General features: G+C 37.8%; 2 protein-coding genes across 6 annotated transcripts in view; both read right to left on the reverse strand.

Moving 5' to 3' along the window:
• Nucleotides 1-908: 908 nt before the first annotated feature.
• gng4 (G protein subunit gamma 4) lies at nucleotides 909-17,401 on the reverse strand. Its single transcript, XM_008430249.2, has 3 exons — nucleotides 16,743-17,401; nucleotides 13,576-13,681; nucleotides 909-4,257 (listed from the first exon to the last, which is right to left on the reverse strand). Exons 2-3 carry the CDS (start codon nucleotides 13,672-13,674, stop codon nucleotides 4,129-4,131), a joined length of 228 nt encoding a protein of 75 aa, XP_008428471.1. The 5' UTR covers nucleotides 13,675-13,681; nucleotides 16,743-17,401; the 3' UTR covers nucleotides 909-4,128.
• Nucleotides 17,402-20,752: 3,351 nt separating this feature from the next.
• lyst (lysosomal trafficking regulator) overlaps nucleotides 20,753-27,238 on the reverse strand; it is a 65,221-nt gene continuing 58,735 nt past the window's right edge. For all 5 annotated transcript variants that reach the window (XM_008430247.2, XM_017308858.1, XM_008430246.1 and 2 more), the window contains 9 exons: nucleotides 26,935-27,165; nucleotides 25,343-25,532; nucleotides 25,132-25,268; nucleotides 24,112-24,210; nucleotides 22,661-22,800; nucleotides 22,484-22,581; nucleotides 22,233-22,389; nucleotides 21,396-21,467; nucleotides 20,753-21,307 (listed from right to left, as the gene is read on the reverse strand). In XM_008430247.2, the coding sequence (XP_008428469.1) occupies nucleotides 21,169-21,307; nucleotides 21,396-21,467; nucleotides 22,233-22,389; nucleotides 22,484-22,581; nucleotides 22,661-22,800; nucleotides 24,112-24,210; nucleotides 25,132-25,268; nucleotides 25,343-25,532; nucleotides 26,935-27,165 (1,263 nt within the window). In that variant the 3' untranslated portion in view covers nucleotides 20,753-21,168. The remainder of the gene's footprint in view (nucleotides 21,308-21,395; nucleotides 21,468-22,232; nucleotides 22,390-22,483; nucleotides 22,582-22,660; nucleotides 22,801-24,111; nucleotides 24,211-25,131; nucleotides 25,269-25,342; nucleotides 25,533-26,934; nucleotides 27,166-27,238) is intronic.

The raw sequence follows: 27,238 nt of genomic DNA on the forward strand, positions 1-27,238 counted from the left end.
AAATGCTTCTGCAAATTTAACTGGAGACGTGTGATTTGGTCAGATTAGGCCAAGATTTTTTAAAATGTGGTTTATAGAAAAGGACAATAATTAAAAAAAATTTACTTCATACCTAGTGTGATAGAGATTCTGTAATGCTGTAGGTCTGTTTTGTTAAAAATCAGCCCTGCATTTCTTCTGAGAGTGCATGGCATTTTCGGCTCCTCAAAATACCAAGAAATGTAAAAAATAAAATCTGCATTAGCTGAAAATGGTTTGCTATTTTTATTTATTGGCTTTATTTTTATTTTTCTAGGCATACCGTATGAAGAAGCTGGTTGGCTTCATGTTGCACACTGCAAAAACACAAAAGTATTTTTGGTTGGTTTCTAGTGCACATATCTTAATACACCTGAAATAAGACAAAACTAACTTACAAGTAACTTTTCAGTAAGAAATAGGAGTTTATTTTAAGTCAGTAACTTCTTAATATTGATGAAAAAGTACTAGTTCCATTGACAGATTATTTCATTCATAACATGGGAAAATGTCTTATTATAAGTGAATTTATCTTCCAATAGAACACATTTTTTTAATCAATATTAAGGAATTATTAAGCTCCTATGTCTTGCTGAAAAGTTAGTTATGTCTTGTATTAAGTGAACTAATATATTTGCACTAGAAACTGACCAAAATTGCTTTGTGTTATTGCAGTGCAGAGCATTTTCTGCTATAGAAAAAGCACAAAATGCTTCATTTTATGGAGTAGTGATCCAAAACATTTGAACTTTCTGGCCATTTATTCTATATCCAATAAGAGCCCTGCAGCATAATTTGAACAATCTGTATTATGTTAATGAAAACATGATTTTCTTTTGTACTAAAATTAAAGGTTGAAAGTTTCCCAAATATTCAGTGTGAGATAAAGCTTCTGTTTTGAAAAATTTATTGGATTTTAATGCTTTCTACATTATCTTTTACCAGGGGTACCAATAATTACATCTGGCGCTGAAACACCAATAGAAGTCAATGACGGTGCAACATTTTACATTATAACAGTCCTCCCTGTTGTAGACAGAAACAAATCCATGCATGTTTCATCTTTAGATGTTTTAATCTTTGTTGTAGATTTGGCACCATCTTCATATGAAATAAAACCGTAAACACAACCTGCATCAGGGGTGTGATTCGTATTTTGAAGGTAAAATTCAAGTAACAGGAGGGAGGAAATTTCTCTCAATTTTACAGAAATTAGGCAAAAAAAAAGGCCTGAACCACTAAAGGGATCATGTCGTGTAAACAACCCTTATTGTTGTTCTTAAAAAATACAGAGATAGTATCAATAATTGCAATGATTTATAAACAATTGTTTCTTCATACAAGCTTATAGTAGCACTACACGTCATGTACCTGTCAGTGCTGTGCAACAAATATTCAATATTACTACTGATAATAACAATAATATTAACGATCATAACAAGTTATTGTAAAAATTAGCAAATGCTATTCAACTACCATGTAAAGGAAACGTTTCGACAGTGTGCTTTCTCTGCCGAAACGAACAAAAGGGAAAGAAAGGGCTGCAGGGCCTGCAGGGTGAGAATCACGCTGCTCTCACAGAAATTGGCACTGTAACATACTGTACACTCTAAAAGACCGACAGTCCCTCGGAAAGAGAGGAAGCTGTCAAAAAGAGGAGGAGCGGGAAAACATGCAGGCCTCTGGTCCGGCATTAATGTCAAAGGCCGTGCCATTCACTCTATCGGACAGGCAAAAAATAAATAAATAAAAGTAACAAGTCTCAGGAAACAGGCCCAGAAAATAAACAGGGAGGAAAACTCCCCCTGCAAATTGAAAGATAATACTGCAGTTGGGAGCTACATGACCTCATAATGTCTCTTATTTGTAGGGGATGAAATAAACTGGAAGTGAATCAAAGAGAACACCAAAGTAAATTAATAATTTGTGTTTGTTGTGATAACCTTGAAAAAGTCACCTGATTGTTGTCATTGCGCCCTTTCATAAATTGATCCAATATAATTACTTGCAACAGAATTGATTTGCAGTCTCCGCTCTCTTATTTTCAGTGCAAATTAAATGATTTATTACAGGAATCTGTTTCTTTGTGCTTTCGGCGAATCCTGACGGGTGAAGGACGGATTTTGTTTCAATTCAAAACTAAAGTAATTTTTTCATCAACTACATGATGTTTAATATATTTATTCAGCTGGAGAGACACCTGAGTGATCATTATTATGATGATGAACTTAGTTATACAATATCAACACCCGGGTGCATATCACTGGCTTATAACCGAGCCGTGTGACATTATCGCTTTGTTATACGAGTTAAAGATTGTTAAAGAGACTCAAGTCTAAAACCGCAACTCTTTCCAGTATTTTCAGCACAGAACTAAGTAAAGTCTAAAGTCTTTAGAGTGAGACTCTGTAATAGCAACCCTGTTAAGTCCGCTAGCTTATTTGTCTACAAGGTCTGGTTTGTTTATGGAAGTGTGAATAAGTCATCAAACTCTGATGTTGTCCAAAAAAATGAATTCTGGTCGGCCTAAAAAGCTTGGTAGCGGTTTGATTAAAGTGAGCTCTTTGCGGTTTGAATGCAAGAGGACTGTAAACCGCTCAAAAAGCAGGACGCAGGATGTGCAATGCATTCTGGGTAAATACAACCAAAACAAACCTGAATGTTTAGCGCTATCTGGAAAAATGACTCGCGTTCTTTTACGAAAGACAAGAGAGAAATCTTACAACTGCTAAAATCTGACACTACTCCATTTTTTGTTCATATTTTGTGAAAAATGAGGTTACGTACAATGTCTTCTTCAGAGGTTTTCATGTCATTTCCTTCAGAGGTTCTTGGTGCAGCGCCACCACAGGTGAGATGGGGAACAGGTTCTTCAAAGGGTTTGCACCGGTTTGACTCAGTTAGTGAAAGCTAAAAATGTAACAAATGTCGCGTTTTAGCTTCCCAATCAAACCATGTCTAACAGATTTGGTTTGAGTTTAAGTCAAGTTTTCAGAGTTTATGTCTACATCAGGTCACATTGTCACAGGAAGAGTGTTCGTCAGGTCTCTCGTCTTTAAATTTTTGAATTTGTGAATGAATAAAACCATATGCTTTTATTTTGTCATTCCCTGCATTAAAGTTATGTAATCCTTAACTCTATACTGAACTATGTAGGGTTTACAAGTTTTTCTCCACCTCAATTTGAATGATTTAAAACCGTTTTGTAAAGCCTAAAAGGTAAATATGCTCCAAGGTAAGGTATAAATTACAACATTATGCCCTAGGCACTGTGGAAAGAGTAGATAAAAAAGTATTTTGACATTTTTTGAATAAAAATGTTGGAAATGCTTTTATTTTGATAAGCAGGAAGTGGCTAGAGTGAAGGTCTACCAGAGCTAATAAATCAAGTTAATGTTTTCATAGGAATATTATGCAAATACAATGTATTATGTGTCAGAACTGCAGTCATATCAGCTTGTTTTAACCTCTGATTATAAAGAATCCCAATCAGACTTGAGTCCCAGTCAATGAGTCCAAGTCAAATCTCGAGTTTAAATGATATTTGAAGTTGCTTTTTGCCAGCTTGAGGCTCCAAAAAAGAAAGTTAACTTTCTGAGACTCTCCTGTCAGATTAAAAGGAGGCATCAAATTAAATTTCAATGGTGCTATAAAATCAAACTGCATCACTCGTTAGAAAATTAATTAAAAACTTTGTAAACGTTGCTCTGGATAAAGTAAAAGGGGAAAACATGATGTAGAAGTTTCAACTCTGGGCAAATTTTCTGTTTCCTGAGGCAAGTTACGATCTAGCACAAGAAAATTTAAAAAGAAAAAGGGAAAAAAAACACATCTTTCATCTCATTAAGCACTGAGCAAGGCTGTTCTCTAACAACAAAGCAATAACAAACCTATTTAACAAGACATGGTAACGCTCACTGGGTTGCCAGTTCAGTGGCTGACTCCCCCAAAACCCTCAGCCACTAAGACAGAGCTGACCAGCAACAACAGAGTGTCCACCAGGCAAAACTCAACTCAACGCCTTTGATGGCCAATAGCTTCAGGTGTGGTGAAGACAGAGAAGCCAGGCAACGCCAAGCCTGCACTCGTAGCGGCGGCGGCGGCGGCTCATCAGAGGATGGTGCAGAAGAACTTCTTCTCCCGGAACGGGTTCTCAGAGGCGGGGACGGGAACGATGAGGGGGTCCTCGCGTGTGTGGGCGTCGCAGTACGCCATCAGGTCTGCAGCTGCTTTGGAGACCTGTGGTGTTGATGTAAAGGGAACAGATGTTCATCAAAATGTTAAGAGTTTCCATATTTACAGGAATCCATCTTCTATTTGACTTTTTAACTGTCAAGTAGTCAGTTAAAATAATCCACTTTTTTCACTTCTGATACAAAAACAGATCTCTGAGGTTTAGTACCAGCTGATACAAGAGGTGAGTAGAATACCCAGAGCACTGCTTCAGCATTTCATATTCTCAAGTAAAAGTAAAAGTATCCATCCAAGAAATTACTCAATAGTAAACAGTCATTTAATATTTAAAGATTTCATCATCAGACGGACCAAAGCATAAATCAACCATTACTAAAATGGAAATGTTAGTATTTTAAGGACCAAAATGACAATAATTCATATAATTTTTTTTTTAATCAGGCAAAATAATATTTTACAAATCAGTCTCTTTCAATAAGAAATTTATGAATCTTTAGCCAAAACTGCAGGTGTGTGTCTGTGTCTGGTGAATTTCTAGTTAAAAAAATGTTTGTTTTTTATTCACTGGGTAGAAAATCCAGAAAAAAATTTAAATAAACTGCAACAAACCATCTTTCAAAAATATAATCTAAAATAAATAATAAAGCCACATTGCTAGACTGATTACATCTACTTTTATGGATGTGGAACATCCTGAATGTTAATGGAAATAAATAAAAATGGTAATTAATGAAGAAAACTACAACTAACTGGAACTATATTGTGTGTTTATTAAACTAACTAAAACATACTGAAATTACAGATTTAATTAATCTACTTATTTCGAACTAAACACATAAACAGTTTACATCAGCCGTCGGCAAATTACAGCATTTCATATTCCTCCTGGCGACAGAAAACACCAGTTTGTTGAATAAATGTTGTTAACCAAAGTATGAAAAAACTAAAACCTGCTACTATAACTAATATAAACTAACCAGAAACAAAACAATATTCAACTAACACACTCTAAAAACGAATTAAATTAACTCAATTAGACAAACAAAAAGTCACAACAAAATGAAACTAAACTATATTGAAAAACAGAACTGAACCTTCAGAGTCACATAAAGACAGTTACAAAGTCAGCCCTCTATCACCTGAAGAATATTTCCAGGACTAAAGGACTAACGTCAAGATCTAGAGAAACTCATCCATGCGTTCATCGTTAGTCGCATTGATTACTGCAACAGATCTGATTGAAAGAAGAAAAAAAAATCAATCAGACAGATCCAGAACTAACAGAAGCTCAGGGAGGAAATCGATCTTTTCACAGATTATCTGTTTCATAACAAACAGTCACGACATGGTGACAGTTTTATAAAAGTTACACACACCAGCTCCTTTAAAGGAAAAACCTGTAAAATGTGCCTTTTTTCTTTATCCCATTAATCGATTAATTGCCAGAATAATCGTTCAGTAAGCTAATCGTTAGCTGCAGCCCTGATCTTTTTACAGTACAGCCAGACTGTATGTGAGCGCAGGCTTCCACTCGGGAGCGGAGTGGGAGTTACAGGAGGGGAGGCGGGCGGCAAATGGAGAGCAGAGGAGCAGCTGCAGCGGAGGGACGGCTGGGGCCCGGGGATCCGCACGGAGCAGAGAGCCATCTGATCTCCCGCCTGCCACTTCACCTCACCCACTGCTGCTCTCAGGGGAGAATACATCACACAACGCTCATCATCCGGCCATGTGAAGCACTCACTTCGACAACGATGCAGCACAAAGCCAAAAATATGATCAGCAACTGTTACGACTTCAGAAATCAATACAGCCATTGTTGATGTTTCCTTTAAATGTTCAAGAATAATTTGATGTGCATTTATATGTCAGACATATCTTCTCACTTAAAAACGCTGATTTAAAGAGACGCATTTACTTTTAGTATACTATGGGTAATTTGTCAAGGTAGGGTGTCCAAAGTGCGGCGTGGGGGCCATTTGAGGCCCCCGGATTGATTTTGTGCGGCCCCCAACAGCAATTCAGGAATGATAAAAACTTGGCTATTGAGGCTTTTTACTTTTGAATAAAATCAACAGGACAAAATAAATATAAAACATTAGGTAACACACAAAGTAATTGTCTTTCAGTAAATTATGCTTTTTTAAATTTCTGAACCAGTAGAGAAGGGGTCCCCAAACTTTTTCCTGTGAGGGCCACATAACTTTTCCCTTCTCTGGTGGGGGGTCAGTTTGTAACAGAAAAAGTGTTACACGTTTATCACCTGCGCTGATTGTTTCTGATTGATTTTTACCCAGAAAGCACATGGGCAAAAACCGTTAGTGAAATGGTCACTGGGACTGACTAGTATATATTCCATTGAGGGAAAGTAACTTTAACAAATGAATTCCTCATATGTTACCATAAAGGCTCGCTCAACCTGGAATGCGGCGTTCATAACAAACACTTGTGTTAATCTGCTCTACCGCTAGCAAACAACAGTACTGATTAAATAACATAAAAGTCAAGCAGTTCCCTAAAAGTCCAACAGATGGCAGCAATGCGCCATGCAAAACAAAACACCCACAGTTTACAGGACACACTTCCTGCTAAAGAGCCCCCTGGTGGTTGAAGAAAAATCCACATATAAACCGGAAAATACAATATATAAAAAAAAATCTAAATGCTCTCTGATATTGTTCAGGGGACCGGACCAAATGTGGAGGCAGGCCGGATCCGGCCCGCGGGCCATAGTTTGGGGACCACTGCAGTATAGGAACAGATCTGCCCAGTGACCTTTACTCAATTGCAGACTTTGGTGCAGCTAAATCTTTCTAAGTTCATTAAACTTGACTAAATACAATTCAAAGAAATAGTGATATAAATCCTGTTCCTTTTCCGTTTTCTCCAACTAAACTCAATATAATTAGCAAATAGGATCTCTTTTGTTTTATATGGTAAACATGTGACTGTGACACATGTTTATTTTTTCCTCTTTATTCTGTTTAGTTTTGGACCAAAACCTTCAAGTATCTAGATATCAAAAAGAAATTTATTTTTCAGCATTATTTTGAAAACAAGCACACATCTAAATTTTCCAAAAAATGACTTCATGGAAGAAAAAGTAAAACTGATTTCAGAACTACAGTACAAAAAAACCCCGTAAGACGTCTGTGGATGAGATGTTCTCAAACCTGAGCGATTTGAAGAAGTTTTGCAACATATAGAGTTGAAATGAAAGAAACAAACCTTAGGGTTTCTGTCACGCAAAATACAACAATCTTACAGCAAAACAATCTGTTGGTGTGCCGGTATTGTTTTCTGAAAAACTAAAAACCTGCATCTGTACACAAAACCATAACTAGATGAGCTAAATAAGATCCAGAACAAAGTCTGAAGTTCCTGGTTTTCTCTGCCTGAGTTCCCCTTGTTTATCTTCCAGCTCTAAATGTTGACGGAAACATAATAAATATGATGGATGTTTGTTTATGAAGAATTTCTGGGATGAGATTAAAGCTGGTTAGTGAGAAGTCAGACATGATTCATGCTTAAATTCTGCTTAATAAAAGATGGAAGTAGCAGAGGGGATGTTTACTTAAGACAAATATGTTCATCGCTTAAGCAAAGCTAGACATTTAAGAAAACAAGAAGTGTTTCTGTATCTATTTAATGATTAATTGATTTTTTTTTTCTCCATGCTCATAGACTGTAAACGTTTTACCAGTTGGCCTTGCTTCGATCGGTGCACGCTCTCTTACTTGGTATTTATGGATTTTGAATTGCTCTTCAGTGATCTGGTCCAGAAGTGATACCACATTTGTGCCAGAACTATGAACTTAAACAGCTCAATACTTTTTATTTATAAAACGGAAAGCAAAGCGTTCTTCAAACAGACTCATTCAACCTTAAAAAAAAAGTCCCATGAAAAAGCTTAACTGTTTGACGGCACAGTTTTTAGGAGTAGGAAGGAGTTTACGTGAAATTCAGAAGTGGTTTTTTTTCTGTGTTTATTACATTTTTCAAAACTGAAAACTTTCTAAGCATGTTCTTGGAAACTCACAAATGTTTGCTTTTATGGGATATGTGTCACAGATATGATGGTGCCAAATGTATAACACTTAAAAACCTGCAACGTTACCAGGAGTTTTTTTACAGTTTTAAAAGCCACTATAGAAGCGACTCAGCCCACCAGTGAGGATCTCATCGTCCCAATGACTTAAACAGTGCTGCTGGCATCAAATTACCACTGGGTAGCCAAACAGATTTCACTGCAAAGAAGCAGATTGCAAGGGTTGTATCATCATCACGCATGGCTAATAATCTGCACACTTGTGTTTTTTTTTTCTGTTCTAACTACAGTACCGTCGCTAGTTTCTTCCAGATGATCTGCTTTATTTTATTTCTGTCTGCAATGCTACACCTGCGATCTGTTTGCAACTTCTCTGCAGCTAAAAAAAGCTCAGAAATCACAAGTTATATTTGTGTGAGCGAAGGGTACAATTGCTTAAAGTGACAATAAAGAATTTCTAAGCTAAAGCTATAAAGCTAAAGTCGCCGTCTGTCTACTTTCTGAAATACCTCTGCTCAGTCCTTCACAAAGTGGAACTTTCACAAAGTCGTCTCCAAAAAAAAAACCAACCCAATTATTTTCATAATGAAACTAAATGCAGTAATTATATAAACTGCAGAGAGCAGGAGCCCCACAGGAGGAAAAGTGGTACTGCACTGAGAGTGTCATTAGGCCCAGACTGATTGTAATTACACTTCAGCCCCATGATGGAGGGAGAGTCCTTCTAATTAGCACTGATCACATTCCTTTGGCTGGCTGAGCAATTAATGAAAAAGTGGTGATCCCTGCTCCTTCCACTGATACCGACCTCCTCTCATCAGACCTCTTAATTAAGTTTAAGAGATCGCCAAAACGCTCGTTGTAAAAATCTGTAATTTTGATGTTTTTACGGAGGAACAAATATTGAGGGATTTGCTGAAGAAACTCAAGTGTGAAGAGTGTAGTGGTGATATGCTCCTGCAGATGGAAGGTTATGTAAACATAGATTTATTAAAACTGCAGTATGAAACTTTTGTCATAGAAATATATGTTGTTTTTTTTACACATTTGTGTTAGGAGGAGGGTCTTGGTGCTGTCAATCACTCTTGTGTACCCTTGTCACTCTCTGCCACGTTACAGCTGGTTCCCCACACCAAAACCAATGTTCAGTTTAGTTACCATGACACGGATAAATAATTTTCCTGTATCAAAATGTTGTTTCTCCATTATTAACACACATTACTCTTGTGACAAATATGTGAAAAACATTATTTTTTTATAAAAGTTACATACTGCAGCTTTAACGTAACCTGTCTACATTGCTTTAACGTAACCTGTCTACATTGGTGCCAGATGCAACCCTGACCCCTATGGGGGGTCAGGGTTGCATCTGGCACCAATGTAGACAGGTTACGTTAAAGCTGCAGTATGTAACTTTTATAAAAAATAATGTTTTTCACATATTTGTCACAAGAGTAATGTGTGTTAATAATGGAGAAACAACATTTTGATACAGGAAAATTATTTATCTGTCGTCCTCTATTGTCATGGTAACTAAACTGAACATTGGTTTTGGTGTGGGGAACCAACCAGCTGTAACGTAGCAGAGAGTGACAAGGGTACACAAGAGTGATTGACAGCACCAACACCCTGATGCAACCAAGTTAGTTGACCTGTGATAAAATTTCACTTTGAGGTTCTTTCATTTTAATACACTTAAGGTACGACAGAGACAGGAATTCTGAGCTAAAACTAGATCTAGCCAAATAGTATTTCTTTCACAGAAATGGAAAAAACATTGTTAAATTTGGTTCACCAAAATGTTTTTCAGCTACAACGCAATAGCTTCACCACAGTTGTGCAAATTCATTCAGTAACTCACTTCAGGCACGAACACAATGTGTGAAAATACGACAAAACAAGCAGCTGGCCCATCAAGCCGACAGGCGACAGTCACGTCACGTCACCGTCTAATCAACACTTCGTTTTCACTTCGGCGCACAAGTCTAGCAAAAGTTCAACTCTATTTCTCATATTGTTGCTGTTTTTTAAACAGTTGTGGATGCGTCCCGGCTCAACTAGGACGCTGTTTGCACCGTCAGCCTCGGGGAAGAGGGGAAAAGATTCCCGGAGCACATGATGAGCTTCTGAGCGACATGATGACACGGTCATTTCAGCTGCACAACAAGCTCTTTATAACACATGTTAAGACCTTCTATCTAATAAACCAAAATTTCAAATGTCACAGTTATGAGACTGACCTTTACTTTAAAGAGGGAAATTTAAAAAAAAAACCCTACTGCGTTATAAGCATTCATGTGTTTTTGCTTTGTGTAGGAAGTTTTAACTTTGGAAATACAAAAAGAGGAGAACCCAAAATGGTCCCAACATAAACAAAAAAACAGTGCTGGAAGTAGTTTGGAAAACATTTCAATTTCAATATTTTCAGCATAGGTATGATTTAATATTTTGCAATACTATTGTGATAACAACAACAAAAACAACAACTATGTATTACTCTTTTTATAGGTATGACTGTCTACATGATACAAATGTATTGTTCTTGAAAAACGTTCCCATTTTAAACCGGTTTCTTGGCTTAAAAAACGTCACCCTGTAACATAATTTAATAATATTTTCTATTTTTCTCATGTTTATTCATGATCTCATGGACCAAAAAGTGGAGAAAGTAGAAAAAAATAACATTTCCTGTTCATACTGTTGGTTTTGTTTGTTGTTTACCATCAATAACTAATTATATAACCTCTCACTAAATATTTAGTTAGCTAAATATTTAGCTTGTGAATGAAATATTTAGTTTTTAACTGACATTTTTTTCCTCTATGAAAGACTAAATTAACCAAACTGTTGCTGTTAATTTCTGACTGTGTAACTTTACAAATAACACCAAAAATAGCAGAATCTGCCCAAAATCTAAATGTTTACAAATCATAAAACTATTAATCTGAAATTACACATTTACAAAGACATATGCAATGTTCAACAGTATAAATATAGTACATTTCTGTAACCACTTTTTAAGGGTTCTTCACACTTCAATACTCATCTTGTTTTTACTACTAATATAATTAATTTGAAGTTGAAGAATATCTGGGGGCTGTAAAGAATAAAAGCTCCAACGTTTCAGCATAAAACAGGTACAAATTATGGATGATAACATATAAAGAAAATTCAAGCATTTGTATTATTGCCGACCTCCATATCTAAATAAACGAAGCTCATAATATTTACATGTACGAAGTAAAATTTATACAAAAAGAAAATGAAGAGGGGAACTGACTCAACTAGTAGCAATATTTCACCTAAAGAAAATGTAATGTGGCACAAGTTATAAAAACCTTTATCTGCTTCAGAGGAAGTGATTTTGTTCTTGTTAGTCATGTTGTTGACAGGCTAAAACCTTTTTTGCCTCATGAAATGTAGTCTATAACGGTATCAATAAAAAGCGGAACAGGTGTTTAAGATAGATTTAGCAGATACAGGCTATAGAGAGAGCACAGATATGATATCAGTTTGGTGTTTACACGACAAACGATTGCACCAAACGATGTGGCCAAAAACCCTTCTTCAAGTTTTGCCCAGATGGAAAACAGTTAAATTGACAAAAAGAAACAAATGCTCTTTTGTAAATGTCATGATTTCCCGACAACCACAGGAGCAGAAAATTAAATCGTCAGAAGACGATATGCAGCTATCTGTTGTAGCCACAGAAGCACGACCAGGAGATTTTATCAAGCGCCCCCAGTGGAACACTGGCATTCTATTGGCTGGAATGGTTGCTAGGTGACGGTACTCCTGCAGAGAGGTTTGCAAGCACAAATTTGTTCTGTGCAGAGGGAAAGTTTGCGCACGAGGAGGACAGAGAATATTTGAAAGAGAGCAGAAGTTTTGAGAGCAAAGAGATGAAATTCTCTTTGCTGAAAACTGAAAAAAAATCCACTCTTGACTTCTGGCAGTAAAATTTCCCCACAAATAAATGCTTCTGGGAAGAATACTGCAAATTATAGATCCTGATAAAGGCAGAGCTAAAAGTAGCTTGCCACTAAAACCTAAAAACATCATCGTCCTCGATACTCATGCTTCATTTTATGGAAATCCAAACATGGAGAAGACTGAGACTCACAGGTCTTTGCTCTTTCAGCTCTCCATATGGCAGGTACAACTGAACAGTGTGAATCTTGTCATCATGCAATCTGGAAACTTGTAGGCATCAGCGTCTGCAGACCAACCAACTGAGGAGCAACCCACAGCTTCAGACGTGTAAACAAATCGACATATGTGCGCAGAATGTGTCTGCGATTAGATATGAAAACGTCCCCGCCTGGCAACCAATACTAATGTTTACCTTCAGTCAGAGAGCAAACTTACGTTTTCATTAGCAGCCATTTTTTTCCAGGCAACCTCTCTCTATATTGGTCCTGTTAATAATTTAAACCCAAAAAAGTATTTTAAATAACCAAATTAAATACTAGAATGACAAATAACACAATGAATGTGGAATCAACAAAAGAATATCTTAGAGTGCTACGATAAGTCAAAAGTGTCTCTTAGTGAATCAAATGTCTGATTAAAGTGGCTAATTGACGTTAAATAAGGCAAAATTGGAGAAGAGTAAAGAATAAAACAGTTTGTTGTTGTTGTTCTGCAAGTCCCAACAATTTTAACCTGACAGATGGTGAATAGTGCAAACATCTCATTAGAAATGTAGTCAATTGAGTGCAAAACAAATATTTAGCTTTAATAATCAGGTATTAGAGTAATTTTTCTGAACTTCTCCTAGTCAAAGTCATTTGTAGAGCTACTGTTGCTCTTAACTTTGTGTACTTTCTAATGTTTTCTTTAAATACAAAGTACTTCCTGTCCGTTTATTCTTTATTTAGCTGAGTGTCATTCCTGTCTGATGCCATTTACTTTGTTTACTTTATTTCCATGATAAGTATTTCTTGCTTATTGATTGCATGTTTAGCTGTTTCTCTTTGAGTTTCTAAAAGGAACTTTGTTTTTTTCTTTATGGTTTTCTTTTATTGGAGATTACTTCTGAGATTAGCTAACTTTTGATTCTCTCTGCTGTCGCCACCGGATTTCTGCAAATTAAAGTGACAATTCTGCAAACGGCTGTTCTTTGTAGATAATCTCTCATCAAATGACACAACATGATAACCTGAGTGCATTATAGTGTACTATGCTTACAAAAAGTATCAGATACAAAGCTAGATCATTTTTAACACTCAGTGTGCAAGAGGACTTTCATGCATCTGAACCAAGAAGAGTAAAACCTGCACAAATGCTGAATCTGAACCCAAACACAACCAGTGTACCTTTATCCTGTCCATGCAGGCCTCCATCTTCAGCTGCTCCACTGCTTTCCTGGCTTGGGAGATGCTGGCTGTGCTGTTGTTGGCGATGCTGTCCTTCATGTTGTGCCTGTGACAGACAGCAGAGGTAGAAAAGAAAGTGAGCAGGAAACTCTCTGCATGTCTCCAGCAGTCCGTTCCGACAAACCTGTTTATTCGCCTTGGAAAAGAGATTTTGTGCAGTGCAGTTTATTTTTGAGCAGCTAAATTTTAAGTATTTGCTACTTATTTGAAGTATTTAAAGTACTTAAGCTTGTAACGTTCCCAATCCTGCCTCAATTGGAGGGAATCTGTCCAGTTTTCTCTTAAAGGTGACCTATTATGCTTCCGTAAACAAGTTAGAATCTGTCTACGGTCTACACAAAACATGTTCTTTACATTTTCTTTGCACAAAATCATTCTTAGATAATTAATTTTCAGTCTGCTCACTTCTGCCATGACCCCCAGCTCAACACCGCACATAAAAATGGCTGCAAACAGATGAACACCCACATCTTTGAAAAGCAGAAGTGGAGCCTCTTGCACAACCAAGAAGAATCCAGCAAGTGGTTTCTGAATGGTAAGTCAGCAGCAAAACACTTGTCATTTCTAACGGCCATTGTACAGCACATACAGCATCCAAACGTCCTGGAGCTCAGCTTTGGTTGCCAGGTGATGATCTGGACTTTGTTGGGGTTGCTAGGTAACGGTGGATTGGAATGTGATTCAACAATCACAAGGTTTTTGAGTCGGCTCGTTTTCCAGGCACCAAAAAATACAAACTTATTGCCAAAAAACAGCTGGATAGTTATTTTTAAGACTCAGTTTAAGACAGTTGATACCCAAATGGAAGTACAAAAAAATGCTAAAATATTAATTTTCCATAATAGGTCCCCTTAAAACATGCCTTAATGCAGCTGGCCGACCTGTTCTGCTAACAAATAATTCTGAAATGGAAAGGAAAAAAAATGGTTTCAACATTTTTTATAATAAAAAATGTGAAAGTTTATTTAAATTCAGCCTCCTTTAATCTGATACCCCTAAAAACATCTTTATCCAAAATACTTTGCATGAAACAAAACTCACACTGCACAACACCCTGAACACATCATTTTCACAGTGAAACATGGCGGTTGTGGCATTATGCTGTGGGCTGCTTTATCTTCAGCAAGAACAGGAAACCTGTTCAGAGTTGATGTAAGGATAGATAGGTTGGTCTACTTTATTCATTTGTATTTATTTATAATTTGTTAGGTAGAATAGTTTTGAAGTGGTACAAAGCATAAGTATACATGCAAACATACACTGTAAAAACATATAATATCCTCAAGCCTCCACAAATCAAATTCAAATCAAACCAGGAGACAGAAGAGGAAAATAAAACTTAAACATTAAATACGAAAATAAAAACATGAATAAGAAAATTTTAATAAAATATGTTATGGATATAACAAAGAGCAATACCGGATGAAAACCCGTTAGATTTCCCCTAAACTTACAGCAAGAGCTGCAATGGAGAGGTTACTTGTGTGTTAGCATGGCCTAGTCAAAGTCCAGACCTAGATTCTACTGAGAATCTCTGACTAATTTTAAAAACTGATATTCACTGGCTTTATTCGTCCAATCTGACTAAGCTTGAGTTGTTTTGTAAAAAAGAATAGACACTGGATGAAGCAGTCATACGAGCGAATGCAACATTATTTGTAAAACTTTAGAAAACAATTAATCTGATTCCTCAGCCTAAAAACAGAAAAAGTTTTTTTTTTAAATTTATTTATTTATCAAAGAGTATGAATCAGAATTACATTTACTTGATTAACTTTTTGGAGAAAGAATGTATTTTTAGGAGTTATTTTACTATGCTGCACTTTTTACTTTTGCTTGAGTAACTTTATTATGAAGTACTCATACTATTACTTGAGTAAAATTTCTGGATCCTCTTCCCACTGTGAGTAACTCCACTGAATGAAGAACAAACTTGTTTTAGCCAAACATTCACCAGACACACACCAAAATGTCATAAGCTTCTTTGTATTGAAAGAAATTGCTTTGGAAAAATGTTTGCCTCATTTTGTTATATTGTAATTAGGTTCAATTAGATTAGATTTATTGTCAGCTCTATAAATAGTTTGTTTCTCAGAGCTGAGGGCTGTACTACACAGACAGTCCAGACACATAAAACTAGACAGAAGTTTGATCCGGGAAAGAAATAAAAAGGAAGAGAAAATACTGTTTTTCCATCTCTTTGTCTCTGGTTTTATGTAATTATGTTATTTACAAAAATTACTTTCCACTTGGTCTTTAAAACACCAACATTTCCACATAACTTTATATTTTGATCCATCTGATTATGTAATTTTAAAATATTGATCCTCTCACGTTTTGATCAATTACACAAGTTTTAACTCTTATTTTATTTCTTGGATGGCTCCTTTTTACTTTTACTTGGGTAAAAAAATATGTTGCAGTAGTTACTTGAGTACAATGTTTGGGTGACTCTGTCCACCTCCGGTCGCCACTTTTGACAAGCAGTGACCAAGACTTGCTCTGGTTTTGACCCCCCTCAGCGCTGATTTGGCCCAGTTTGGCAGCAGCAGCAGGGAGAGGAGGAGGCACCAAACCACAGATGTGTTTCATAAGGATGAAGACATGAAGCCTTCCACCAATGTGTGGTGCAGCCGGATGCATCCTSCYYWYWKWYCAGCYTCATTTCCATCGTATCAAACCGAGATAAGTYAGAGATAATAAAGCARATGGAAGATGGAGTGTTTCATTTCWAATGCATCGYYTTTTTTTTTTTTTTTTTTTTTTTTTKKTATTTGTGATCAATTTGCAGCTTCTAGTCACACACCCTCGCACGAAGCTACCAGGCCTACAGATCCCCTTTCAATCCGCGCATCGTGAGGCTTCATCCGGCTGGATTTCAGCCTCTGATCGCCTGTGTGTCGTTTTATCCAAACGCACCGATGCTGATTGTAGAGTCAAATCTGTCAAAACGAGACGCGGGCGCCTCTCCTTATTTCTAAGGAGACAAAAACAGAGCTGCGGCCCTGCTTGGACCTGAAAAGCCCACGCCACGAATCAGACTCAAAAATCCGGATTTAAGGACTAAAATGCTCGACTATAAGCAGACATTAAATCAGGCTTCCTACCTGAGACGTGCCAATGCTTTTCCAATTTGGAGAATTCCGGGTTGACTCCACCCAACACACACACACAGAATAAGGAGAAGAAGAAGAAGAAGAAGAAGAAGAGGAGGAGGATGTGCAGGAATAATAAAAAAAATGAAACGATAGGAGGAAATCCCAGCCTCGCTTCTGATCTGAAGGAGGAAAATCCGAGCGGGTTCTGATGCGATCCGAGCGGTCAGGTGTCGGTGCGCTCCACGGCTGGACCCGGAGAGATGTTACGCATGCAGCAGAGGGGGGAAACCTCGGTGTGACGGAGAGATCTGTGATGCACAGGCTGCGAGATCCGCGGACCAGGAGCTGCTGCAGCAGCGTCGGAGCGTTTCCAGTGGACAAACTGGCCCTAAACGCACCGCCTGCTACTCTAATACGAAGCGGACGGGTTTGTTGTTCCCCCTCCCTGATTTACCGCTCCAGAAGGCGGCAGAGATCTGCAGGCTTCCCCGTTTCATTTTTACATCAGCTTTGACATCACCGGGTCCTCCCCGCAGCAGCTGACGGGCCTCACCCAGTTTTAACGATGGCTCTCTTCACATGGATTAATAACTAGATTTTAATCATGCATTTGTTGATATCTCCCCGCTGGTAGAGATGCGTAACGAGCCTTAAAATAAATCCAACATTTAACCTGAGTACATGTTAATTGGTGTCTTATTTTCTCTTCAGCTCACCTGGATGTGAGTCTGAGGGTCAGGTGGCTGAGAAAGAAAGCGGATTTTGGGTCTGATGAACCACTTTTAGGTTGATTTAGTTTATTTTGGATCGTTATCAACTTTTCAGAGAGCCAGCCCACAGCACCACAGAAGGTACATGGAGTATTTTCCCGATCTCAATCCTTTATTACGTCACAGAATCGCCTCAAGTTTTTATTCCTATACATCCTTTTGTCTATTCCAAAACAATGGCTCCTAATAACTTTTGCTAAAATTATTTTATTTTTATATTAGGAGCTGGCGATGTGTTCTTCAAATCATATCACGATATTTTGTGTAATTTATCATTATATTGACTAAAGAGATGATTACAGAAGTATTTACAACTTCGTTTTGGTCATTTTTAGGCAACTTCATATCACTGCAACCAAATCTCTACACGCATAAAATATTGCCCTGTATTTAATCATCATATTTTCATATTTATTAATGCTCTCATGAAACCAACAGTAGGCAGGAAATGGCATACATAATTTTAGATAGTTTGTTTGTTGCCATGATAAATCTGAATTCTTTTAAGAAAATCTTCACAGTAACAACACAACACCTAGATGCCCAAATGTAAATACAACATTGTGCTAAATCTGAATTTTGCATAATACACTAAATACTACAAGTACTAAATTAAAGGTTGGACTTTTTTTTGTTGTTGTTGTTCAAAGCAGAATTTATTTAGTTTTTAAAGGCAGTGCCAATAAATCAGTTAATTTTCTGGTTCTTGTTCTTCATGTATAGAAATGGACACAATAAAAACAAGGTGTCATCATACTTCTTCAGATATTTATATATATATATTTATATATTTATAATATTTATCACTTGGTTTGTCCATTCAGACACGCACATATGTACACCAAAAAAAAAAAAAAAAAGAAGAAAAACAACACGGCCATGATGCCAATCTGCACAAAAAAACACAATACAAACTAAGACATTGATCTTAAATTATGCATAGCTTAAGTTATTAACAGGAAAAATAAAACTTTCTTCTGTCACACGCAGCCTTATTTGACTTCCTCTCACGTAACAAAACAAATTAGAAACTGAAAAACAAAACACTTTGATGCAAAGGAGAAGACAGAGGAGGATTGGTAGATAAGCGTTCGAGACGGTAAACAAGCAAAACAACGTGACACTTTCCCCAAGAGTCACTCAGGTAAAGTAAGACACAGGAATGATGATTAATGAAGAAGACTTCCCTTTCTCTAAGACAAATCAACCTGTGAGGCATTTTTCCTTCATGCTGCATTCAACACAGAGGCAGGAGTTGTTTTTCAGAAGATCTAAAAATAATAAAATAAAATAAGACATTTCTTGTGAGTGAGATATTGCTTCCAGGTATTTATTTATGTGCAGCATTGAATCACAGCCCCTGCTCACATTGAGACCACAGATTATTCTTGCTACTCTGGCAAACAAACCAAACAAACAAACAAAAAGTGCTTCTGACAAATATTCGGCTTTAAAACAGCCAACATGTAAGTGCAGCGAGTCTGGTGGGAATGTAGAGCGAAGACGTGTGGATCTTCTGGTGGGTTCAAAGGTCAAACGGCCGGCCTCCATTCCCCTGGATTGATCAGTGTAGTGTTTACAAAGTCTGAGAAAAACCTCAACATCATCTTCCATCTGAAACTCCCGTCGTTAACGCTCAAAAGGGCCTAACGAGGACCAATTATCGTTACCAAGGTTACGGTTTAAAAACATTACTGCAATGACTTTAAGTCATACTGTGTTTTAAAGCCATCTGAAAAAGATGGCAGAGTAAAGCCACACAGAGCCGCCCCTCTCCTGCCTGTTGCTGCACACTGCCGGTCAGCTGACTGAAAGGATCAGAGAGAAACTGGAGATGTTACAGAAAACACAAAGAGTCGTGCAGTGAAAACAAACAGAGGATCCTCCTACGGCTGTTATATCTACAGTAACTCATTTCAGGAGAATACACAGGAGCTGATAGCCTGACTAACTCCGAAACATCAAACTAAATTTAGCAGGTGGTTTATTCTGCATTTTTACCAAAACAGTAACCTTATACTGACTTTATTCTTAGGTTTTTTTCTGCTTTAAGATCTCATCTGCTAATAAAAAATTAAATTAATTTGGATTTTAAGGAAGACGAAGTATAAAAGAAAAGAAGAAAAGGTTTTAGTTAGAGGTCACAGTTATAAAGCATGATTACTAGATTTATGCATTAATTCATTATATTTTTATTCAACTACTGAATGTTTCTTTAGAGTATGTAAACTGAAAATAGTGAGATCACTGAGATTGGAGGCATTTAATAAATAAAGCAAAAAAGGATTAAAGCTGATTCTAATCTCTGGTTGACTGATTGGTGTATCTCTAGTAATGTGCAATATTTTATTTTTAGCAGCAGCAGCTTCTCTGTTTTAAATAAAATTCAAATAAATCATGTTATTTTTGTTCTACTTTCTTGTAAAACCCATAAAATCTCAATATTTCTCTTCCAGGTCATCATCTCATGATAATCTCATGCCGGCCCAGTTCTAGAATCAGATCAGATTCTGGTTCTCCTCCATAAGCATTTAATGCTCTCTGAGTTTCAGAGCAAAGGACTGAAAGTACACTGCAAAAACACAAAATCCTACCAAGTGTTTTTCATCTGGTTTCTAGAGCAAATATATTATTTTCATCTTATTTCAAGCGTAGTAACTTTTCAACGTTTCAGTAAATGCCTTCTAGTTCTACTGGCAAATTATTTTACCTTTAACATGGAAAAAGATATTTGAGGTAGAATTTAGACAAAAATGTTGTGTTTTTGCAGTGTGGCTTTTTTTTTTTTTTACATTTAAATCCAGCAAAAAAAATCCCCCCCCAAAAAAACATGGAACATGAGCTTCAGTTTTAAATAAATACATAAATATAAGGTTTAATAAACGCAAGAAGACATGTGCAGCCCAGGTAGGCGTTAAGACGGCGAGCTCATGACTGGAAATGTCATCTCTGCATTCAGAAAGTTAAGGTCAGCATCATCCTGGCATGCAGAAGTAGCACAGAACAACAGGCAGCACAAGGTGCAATTCATGGCATCCCGTCTCCCCTGCGGTTCCTCCTCTGAGCCGGGCCGCAGAGCGAGGCGGGCCGGGCCGTGACACCGCTGTTCAGACCAGAGCGGGGCCGACAGCCGCCTCACGCAGAGCGGGACGCCTCCCGGTGTCAGGCACAAAGAGAGGAAACCGCGGCGTCAGCACGACACGCTCCAGCTCTGGCAGGAATCTGTCAGCAGCGAGGCGAGANCTTCACACTTTTTGGTTCCGGCTTTGCTCAGACAATAGCAGCGTACCCGGGAACAGATACAACAGAACGAAAAAAATAAAATAAAATGGAAAACAGTTTAAAAAAAAAAGGGAAAAGAGGAGGAAAAAGTGTCTGTTGCAGCTGAAGATTCGTCCACTCCTCCAGCTTTTCACTTTATAAATATAAATCTATTTACACACAACGCTCGCTTCATCTTGTTCTCTTAATGCTGGGTGTGGTAGCGTTTGCTCAGCTGGGGATGGAGTTATTTAAAAGTCAGGGCGGGTTCGGAGAGGCGGACGCCATGCTGATGCGTCCTTTCCTCCCCGTCAGTGCAGACAGGAGCAGAGGGAGGAGGATGAGGAGGAGCAGGAGGAAGGCGATCTCGCTGGGAAGTGGACAGCGGTAAACATCAGACCCGCTCAGCCGGCAGCGTAGCTGCTCAGGAAGGAGTAGAACATGGGCAGCTTCATGCGCTGCTGGTCCCGTCGGCACCACGCCATCACCGTCCCCTCGCTGTTGGCCGTGTAGAGGTGGTGGCCGTCGCACGAGTACGTCAGGCTGCGGTTGCCAGGAGAGACGAGACGCGCATCAGCAACGTATTTATGAAGGAAACAGGAGGTGGAAGATCGTTGTGCTGCTAAATTACCTGATGATGGGTTTGCTGGACTTGGGGAAGGTGATTTCTCTGACTGGTTTCAAATCCCAAGTGCTCCACAACCTGGACGGAAGAAAATTCTATTAAATTTATTTAAATAGCGCCAATTCACAACAGGTGTCACCTTAGGGAACTTTACAAAAAAAATACAAAAAAATTTTTTCAATTCAATTGTACCATCTGATTTTACTCACCTTTTTTCCTAATAAAGAAATTACGAATGACTTGGGAAATATATAAAAAAAAAGGCTTGTATTTCATCCCCCCTTCCCTGAGTTGTCAAGCTACGAGAATGTTTGTTTATTTACGAGAATATTAGCGGAAAAAAGATGGAATTTTACCAGAGAAACGTCTTAAAATTTCAAGAAAAAAGATGATTTAATGAGAAAAAATGAGTTTTTATATAGTTACTACTTCATTCTCCAAATATTATGACTTCATTCTGGTAATATTACGAATGTATTCTCACATTATTTAGATTTTTTTATCATATGACTTTATTCTGATATTAATCCAACTGTATTCTTGTAACATTATGACATAAAAAGAAAGATCTCAGCATGATCCTTATATTTTGTCACAGAGTTGACCTGAATTCAAAGTCCAAATAAACAGAAGATGTTAAAAAACCTCGTGAAACAAGATGGCCGCCTTTGATGTGCGGACATCACCCCGAAATAATCCAGATTTTTCCAAAAAATTAAAACATCAAAAGACAAAAATTCACTTAATTAATAAATACTCCAAATTAAAAACTGAATTGCTGGATTAACCTTCTGCATTTTTATTTTTTTTAGAGATTTTCGCCACATGGATCTGCTTCATTACCTGACGACGCCGTTCTCCAGACCGCCAGCGATGACATTGACGGAGACGCCCTCCGGCTGGTTGGAGAACGCCACGGAGCAGATGGTCTCCCTGCAGTGGACGTGACCAATCAGGTCTCCATTCACTGTCCACAAGCGGAGGTCACTTCCTCCACCCTCTGCATGCCAAATAAAATAAAAATGAAGAGAACCAGTGAGTCCACACTCATCTGTGAAACAACAGACCGACGTCGCTGAACAATCGGGTCTCACCAGAGTTACAGACTGTAGCGATGTCACCCGTGGTTTCGCTCGCAGAGACGGCTGTCACTGGACTTTTGTGACCTGTGAGGCTTTGAACGTAACAGAGTCTGGAATAAAAAAATAAAAAGAAAGAGTTCAGAAACTAAACAAACTGAGGCTTGTTTTTGCTTTTAAAACCACGCTGACCTGTTGAGGTCCCAGAGGATGCAGGTGCCGTCGTTGCTGACACTAATGAGGATGCTGTAGGGTTTGCACACAAACAGGCTGGTGACTTCTCCTGTGTGTCCGTACAGGTGAACCTGAGACTCCACCTCCATCTCTGATGGCTGTAAAATAAAAAACAGTGTAACTAACCCACAATTAAATGTTCTTTTTTGTAGATAAATATCTAATTAGGCTATTTAAAGTTTTATATTTATGTTTTTGTGCAAATTTTAAAATTTTCGTGTAAATTTGTTTAGTTCTGCGCCTCAGTGCTGCCCTCTTTGGGTCAAACAGTGCCACTGCAGCTGAATTCTATAGCTATTACAATGTTACCACTGTCGCCAACTTGTCGATAAATTTAGTGACATTTCAGACACTGATGTCAAAGAAAGCAACAATTCTATTGGCTTTCTCTGGTTTATCAGAAACTTTGGTGACAAAAATTGAAAACACCAATAGGAATAGGAGTATTGCCATTACAACGAGCAGTGAGTTCCTTAAAAGTTACGTTTAAGCTAGTTTTGATGTTTCAAGGGTAATAAGATATTTGCACTAGAAACTAAACCAAAAATACCTGGTAAGATTTTGTGTTTTTGCAGCGCAGAACTACACCTTGCTGAAAAACTGCAACATGACTATGCATCAACACTCAGCAGCTATGACTTAGCTTCCTCTGATCATATCATATTCCTGGAGTTGTTTTCTTTCCACCGGTATCTGTAACTTTTATTTTGAGTAACCTGGTTTAAAGCAAATTTTCCATCATTCCATTCATTTTCAACCCAGTCCTTTGTCAAGCTAGCTGTAGCATCAAGCTTTGAGCTGACGTCACGGCAAATAAACGGCCGTTTACATGCAGTACCTCTTGGGCCATTAGGGGGCGCCCACGGAGAAGGTCCACAGAGTTTGAGAAAGACTGGGTTTTATTTTTTTCGACACTAGTGGATTGGCTCCGCCCAGTTTGCTGGTATTTTTTTAAAACTTGTCAGAGGTGAAGTTAGCTACTCTTTAACACGATAACAGATCATGCAGCATCTGTAACTCAGCTCAGTATCAGACTGTTTTATTTTTATTTTTTTACTTCTCCATTAACGACGACTCCAAAACGACTCCATTAATCAAAATTCAACAAGGCTCTGCAAGCGATCTAGTGCTGAAAAGCCCTTCAGACACACAGAAGCAGGAAACCTCCACATAGTATCGGGTGCTGATGCAACTCTGAAGGCCTCTCTGATGAGTGAACTGCAGGACCCCTAATCCCACTTAGAAACTCACTGAAATGTGTTTCAAGGGCAGCAGTGATGTGACTAATGAAGCCGAGCGTTTGAGCACGGAGAGGCCGTCTAAAGAGAAAGGTGGGGGGGGATGGGGGACGCAATGGGCGTTCGTGCGGAGGAGGAAGGTTAGTGGGGGACATCGCCATGGAAACCTACTGTGGTGCTGGTGAAGCGGTTGCTGTAGGCGGTGATGACTCCGCACTTGCTGCCCGTAAATAGCTGGCAGCCATCGGGAACCCAGGCGCAGCTGGTCACCTGGAGGAGACAGGAAGTGAGAAACCTCCATGTTTGTCGACTCGTCAGCGGTGTGAAAAAAAATAATAATAAAAAATCAAACAACTGATTTTGATGAGTAGGTTTAAAAAACAGTGATAAATGTTACATTTATCACTAGGAATTCTACTAAGTGAATTCCTAGTAGATGATACATTTAAAACCCAGTGATAAATGTATCATCTACTAGGAATTCACTTAATCTCACCAGTTTATATAAACCAAACCATTTAATTATATTTAGTTTTTATTATAGCAACATAACTATTTAATTATTTTATCAAAGTAAGTTGAATCCATTGGAAAACTTGATATAACAATAAAAAAGGATAAAGTATCCATAAATTATTTATATAATTTTTTTAAATTAATAATAAATAAATACGCTTTGCATGCCATACTTTAAAAAAAAACATTACATTTCATGTTACATATTTTTATTTGCCATTATTTTCTATATTTTAGTTTTCACTTAGACTTTTAAATGTTTTTGCAATTTTTTATGTCAAAAACCCAGATTGTGTTGATCAGAACGGATTTCTAAAAACAACAAAAGAGTAAAACATCCATATATTACGTATTATTTCTATATAGTTTTTAATGATAACTAAAGTGTAGTCTTAGTCTTATCTTTTGGATGACATACTTGCAATTTTTAAAGAAAATACTATATATTTCATGTTACATTCCTATTTGCCATCATTTACTTTAAAGCGTTTTGTCAAAAAGAGTCCGATTTTGTTGAAAATAATTGATGAGCAAAACCGATAAAAATACTCTTCCTATGCATTATATTGGTTTACTATCTAATAAGAAACAGAAGATCTTTGTTATAAAATGTAATTTATAATATAATGTATGAAATGTAATCTGTAATCCTGATTATTCTGAGTTTTTGTGTACCTGGTGGAGCTGTGAACACTGAATGAAGTTGATGGGCGGCTCGCTCTGCTTGCTCTTCAGCCTCAGGATGTTGTCGGCGTAGCCCCAGCTCAAGATGGCCGACCACTGGATGTCTGTGCTGTGCATGCTGCGCACACCTGAGGAGCAGAGAGCGAGGCGTCAGGCGGATGCTGTGGTTCGAGTCCTGACGCGTGCCGAGACTCTTCCTCACCCTGCTCCTTGCTGTAGATCATCATGAGGCAGAAGCTGCGGGACAGACCGCAGATGGCGCGGGTAGGCAGGGCCAGCAGGGATCCGAACCGCTCTCCGTGCGGCTGACTGAAACACACCACCGGGTCTGGAGCAGACGGCGAGCCGACGTACTCGCCCCACTTCAGACCTTTGATCCAGGGCAGCGGGCTCTGAGGAAGACGAGGAGGAGGAATGCTTCACACCGACTGACTATGAGCGGGCGATAACGCCAAATCTCAAATTCCTTTCAACCATTTTTAATTAATTTTTTTTCTTGTTTTCTCCTCTGAAAACAGAAAATACAAATCACAAAAGATGTTTTAAAAAAAAATGGCTTTAATAAAAATTGTACAAGGGTGTACTAGGGTCATTTTAGAAAGAAGAAAAAAAAAAAGTGCAAGAAAATATTTGAACTAGAAATTTCGCCCCAAAAAACTCAAAAACTTTGAGATTAATCTCAGAAATTTTTTCGGAAAAACTTGGAAATTTCTGAAAGGTTGATAATTTTCTAGAAAAAAACTCAGAACTTTTTTAGTTTCATCTCAGAAAGTGCTTCGACTTTAGTCGACTTTAGTGTACAAAAATTTCGATTTTTGACGTTCAGAGAATTTCCGAAAGTTGAAAATTGTAGACTTTTGAAATTCAGAAATGTTCATTTTTTCACAAGAAATTATCTGAGATTAAATCTAAAAATTTCTGAGTTTGTCTAATAAATTTTGGATTTTTTAATATAAGAAACTTTCTTGTTTCTTCTAGAGATTATTCTCAATTTTTTAAATTTATTTGCTCAAATTTACTGCCTTTTCTTCGATCTGCAATGGCCTTAATACGCCGTCGTACGATTGACCATTCTGTGGACAACAGAGTATTAGAAACAGGCTGTGAATTTTTGTTTGATTATGAGAGTATAGTCGGTATTTTTATTTTTATACAAAATGTTCACTGTAAATCACACTACTTTTATCTATATATTGAAATCTATCATAAATCATAGATTATGTATGTTGTTATGTATGTTAGATGTGATTCATTGTGATTTAATGTTATTTAACCTGTAAAAATTTGCCTCTTTGGATGAATCTGGCATATTTATATGATGTATTCATTTTGATTAATACGCATTGTCCCCTTTATGGAATAAAGAATTCATAATATCAGCAGAAAAAAGTCACAATTTTACTCAAACGTATTAAAATTAAGAGAAAAAAGTCATTTACTTTCAAACTCTGTAAACCCAATACAAAGATATTATTTCACAACATGGTTTCTAATATGTGTATCAATGCATATTATTTTATATTTGAACTATTAAAATGGGCGGTTTTAAATGTTTTTAAAGTTCGCAGGCAGCTGTGGTTCCTTCCCCACACAAACACGACTGAAACTGATCTATACTTAATAGATTACATTAAGATGGACTCACTTTACTATGTAAGTGACGACCAAAATCAATCGGTTCAACTGGATCAGCGGTATCTGAGTAAATCCAAATGTACGCCACACTTTTCAGATTTCATTTGCGATGAATGACTTTCCATCTGCTCCTCAGTTTTGCATTTACGGGAACTTTACCGGGCAGACGATCTCCTTTGCGTGTTCCCGCGTCTCCCTGAAGGCGAGCTGAACCAGGAGCCCCATGGCTGCTGGGAGCTCTCCCTCCATCATGAGCTTCGGGGCGGTTCTGCTGATGTGAGTGGCGCTGAAGAGCTGCCTCGGCGTCTGGCCGTACGTTTTGATCATCGTCTCCAACGCCCGTCGCTGAACCGGGTCTTCCACAGCTGACACGTCCATGCCAAAATAAGTCTGGAGGAACGACGCGCATATCGGCAACATGATGAATCGATTCTCAAGCAGAACGCACTGCAAAAACTCTAAA

The sequence above is a fragment of the Poecilia reticulata genome, linkage group LG15 (assembly GCF_000633615.1).
Source record: "Poecilia reticulata strain Guanapo linkage group LG15, Guppy_female_1.0+MT, whole genome shotgun sequence".
NCBI classification, from domain to species: domain Eukaryota; kingdom Metazoa; phylum Chordata; class Actinopteri; order Cyprinodontiformes; family Poeciliidae; genus Poecilia; species Poecilia reticulata.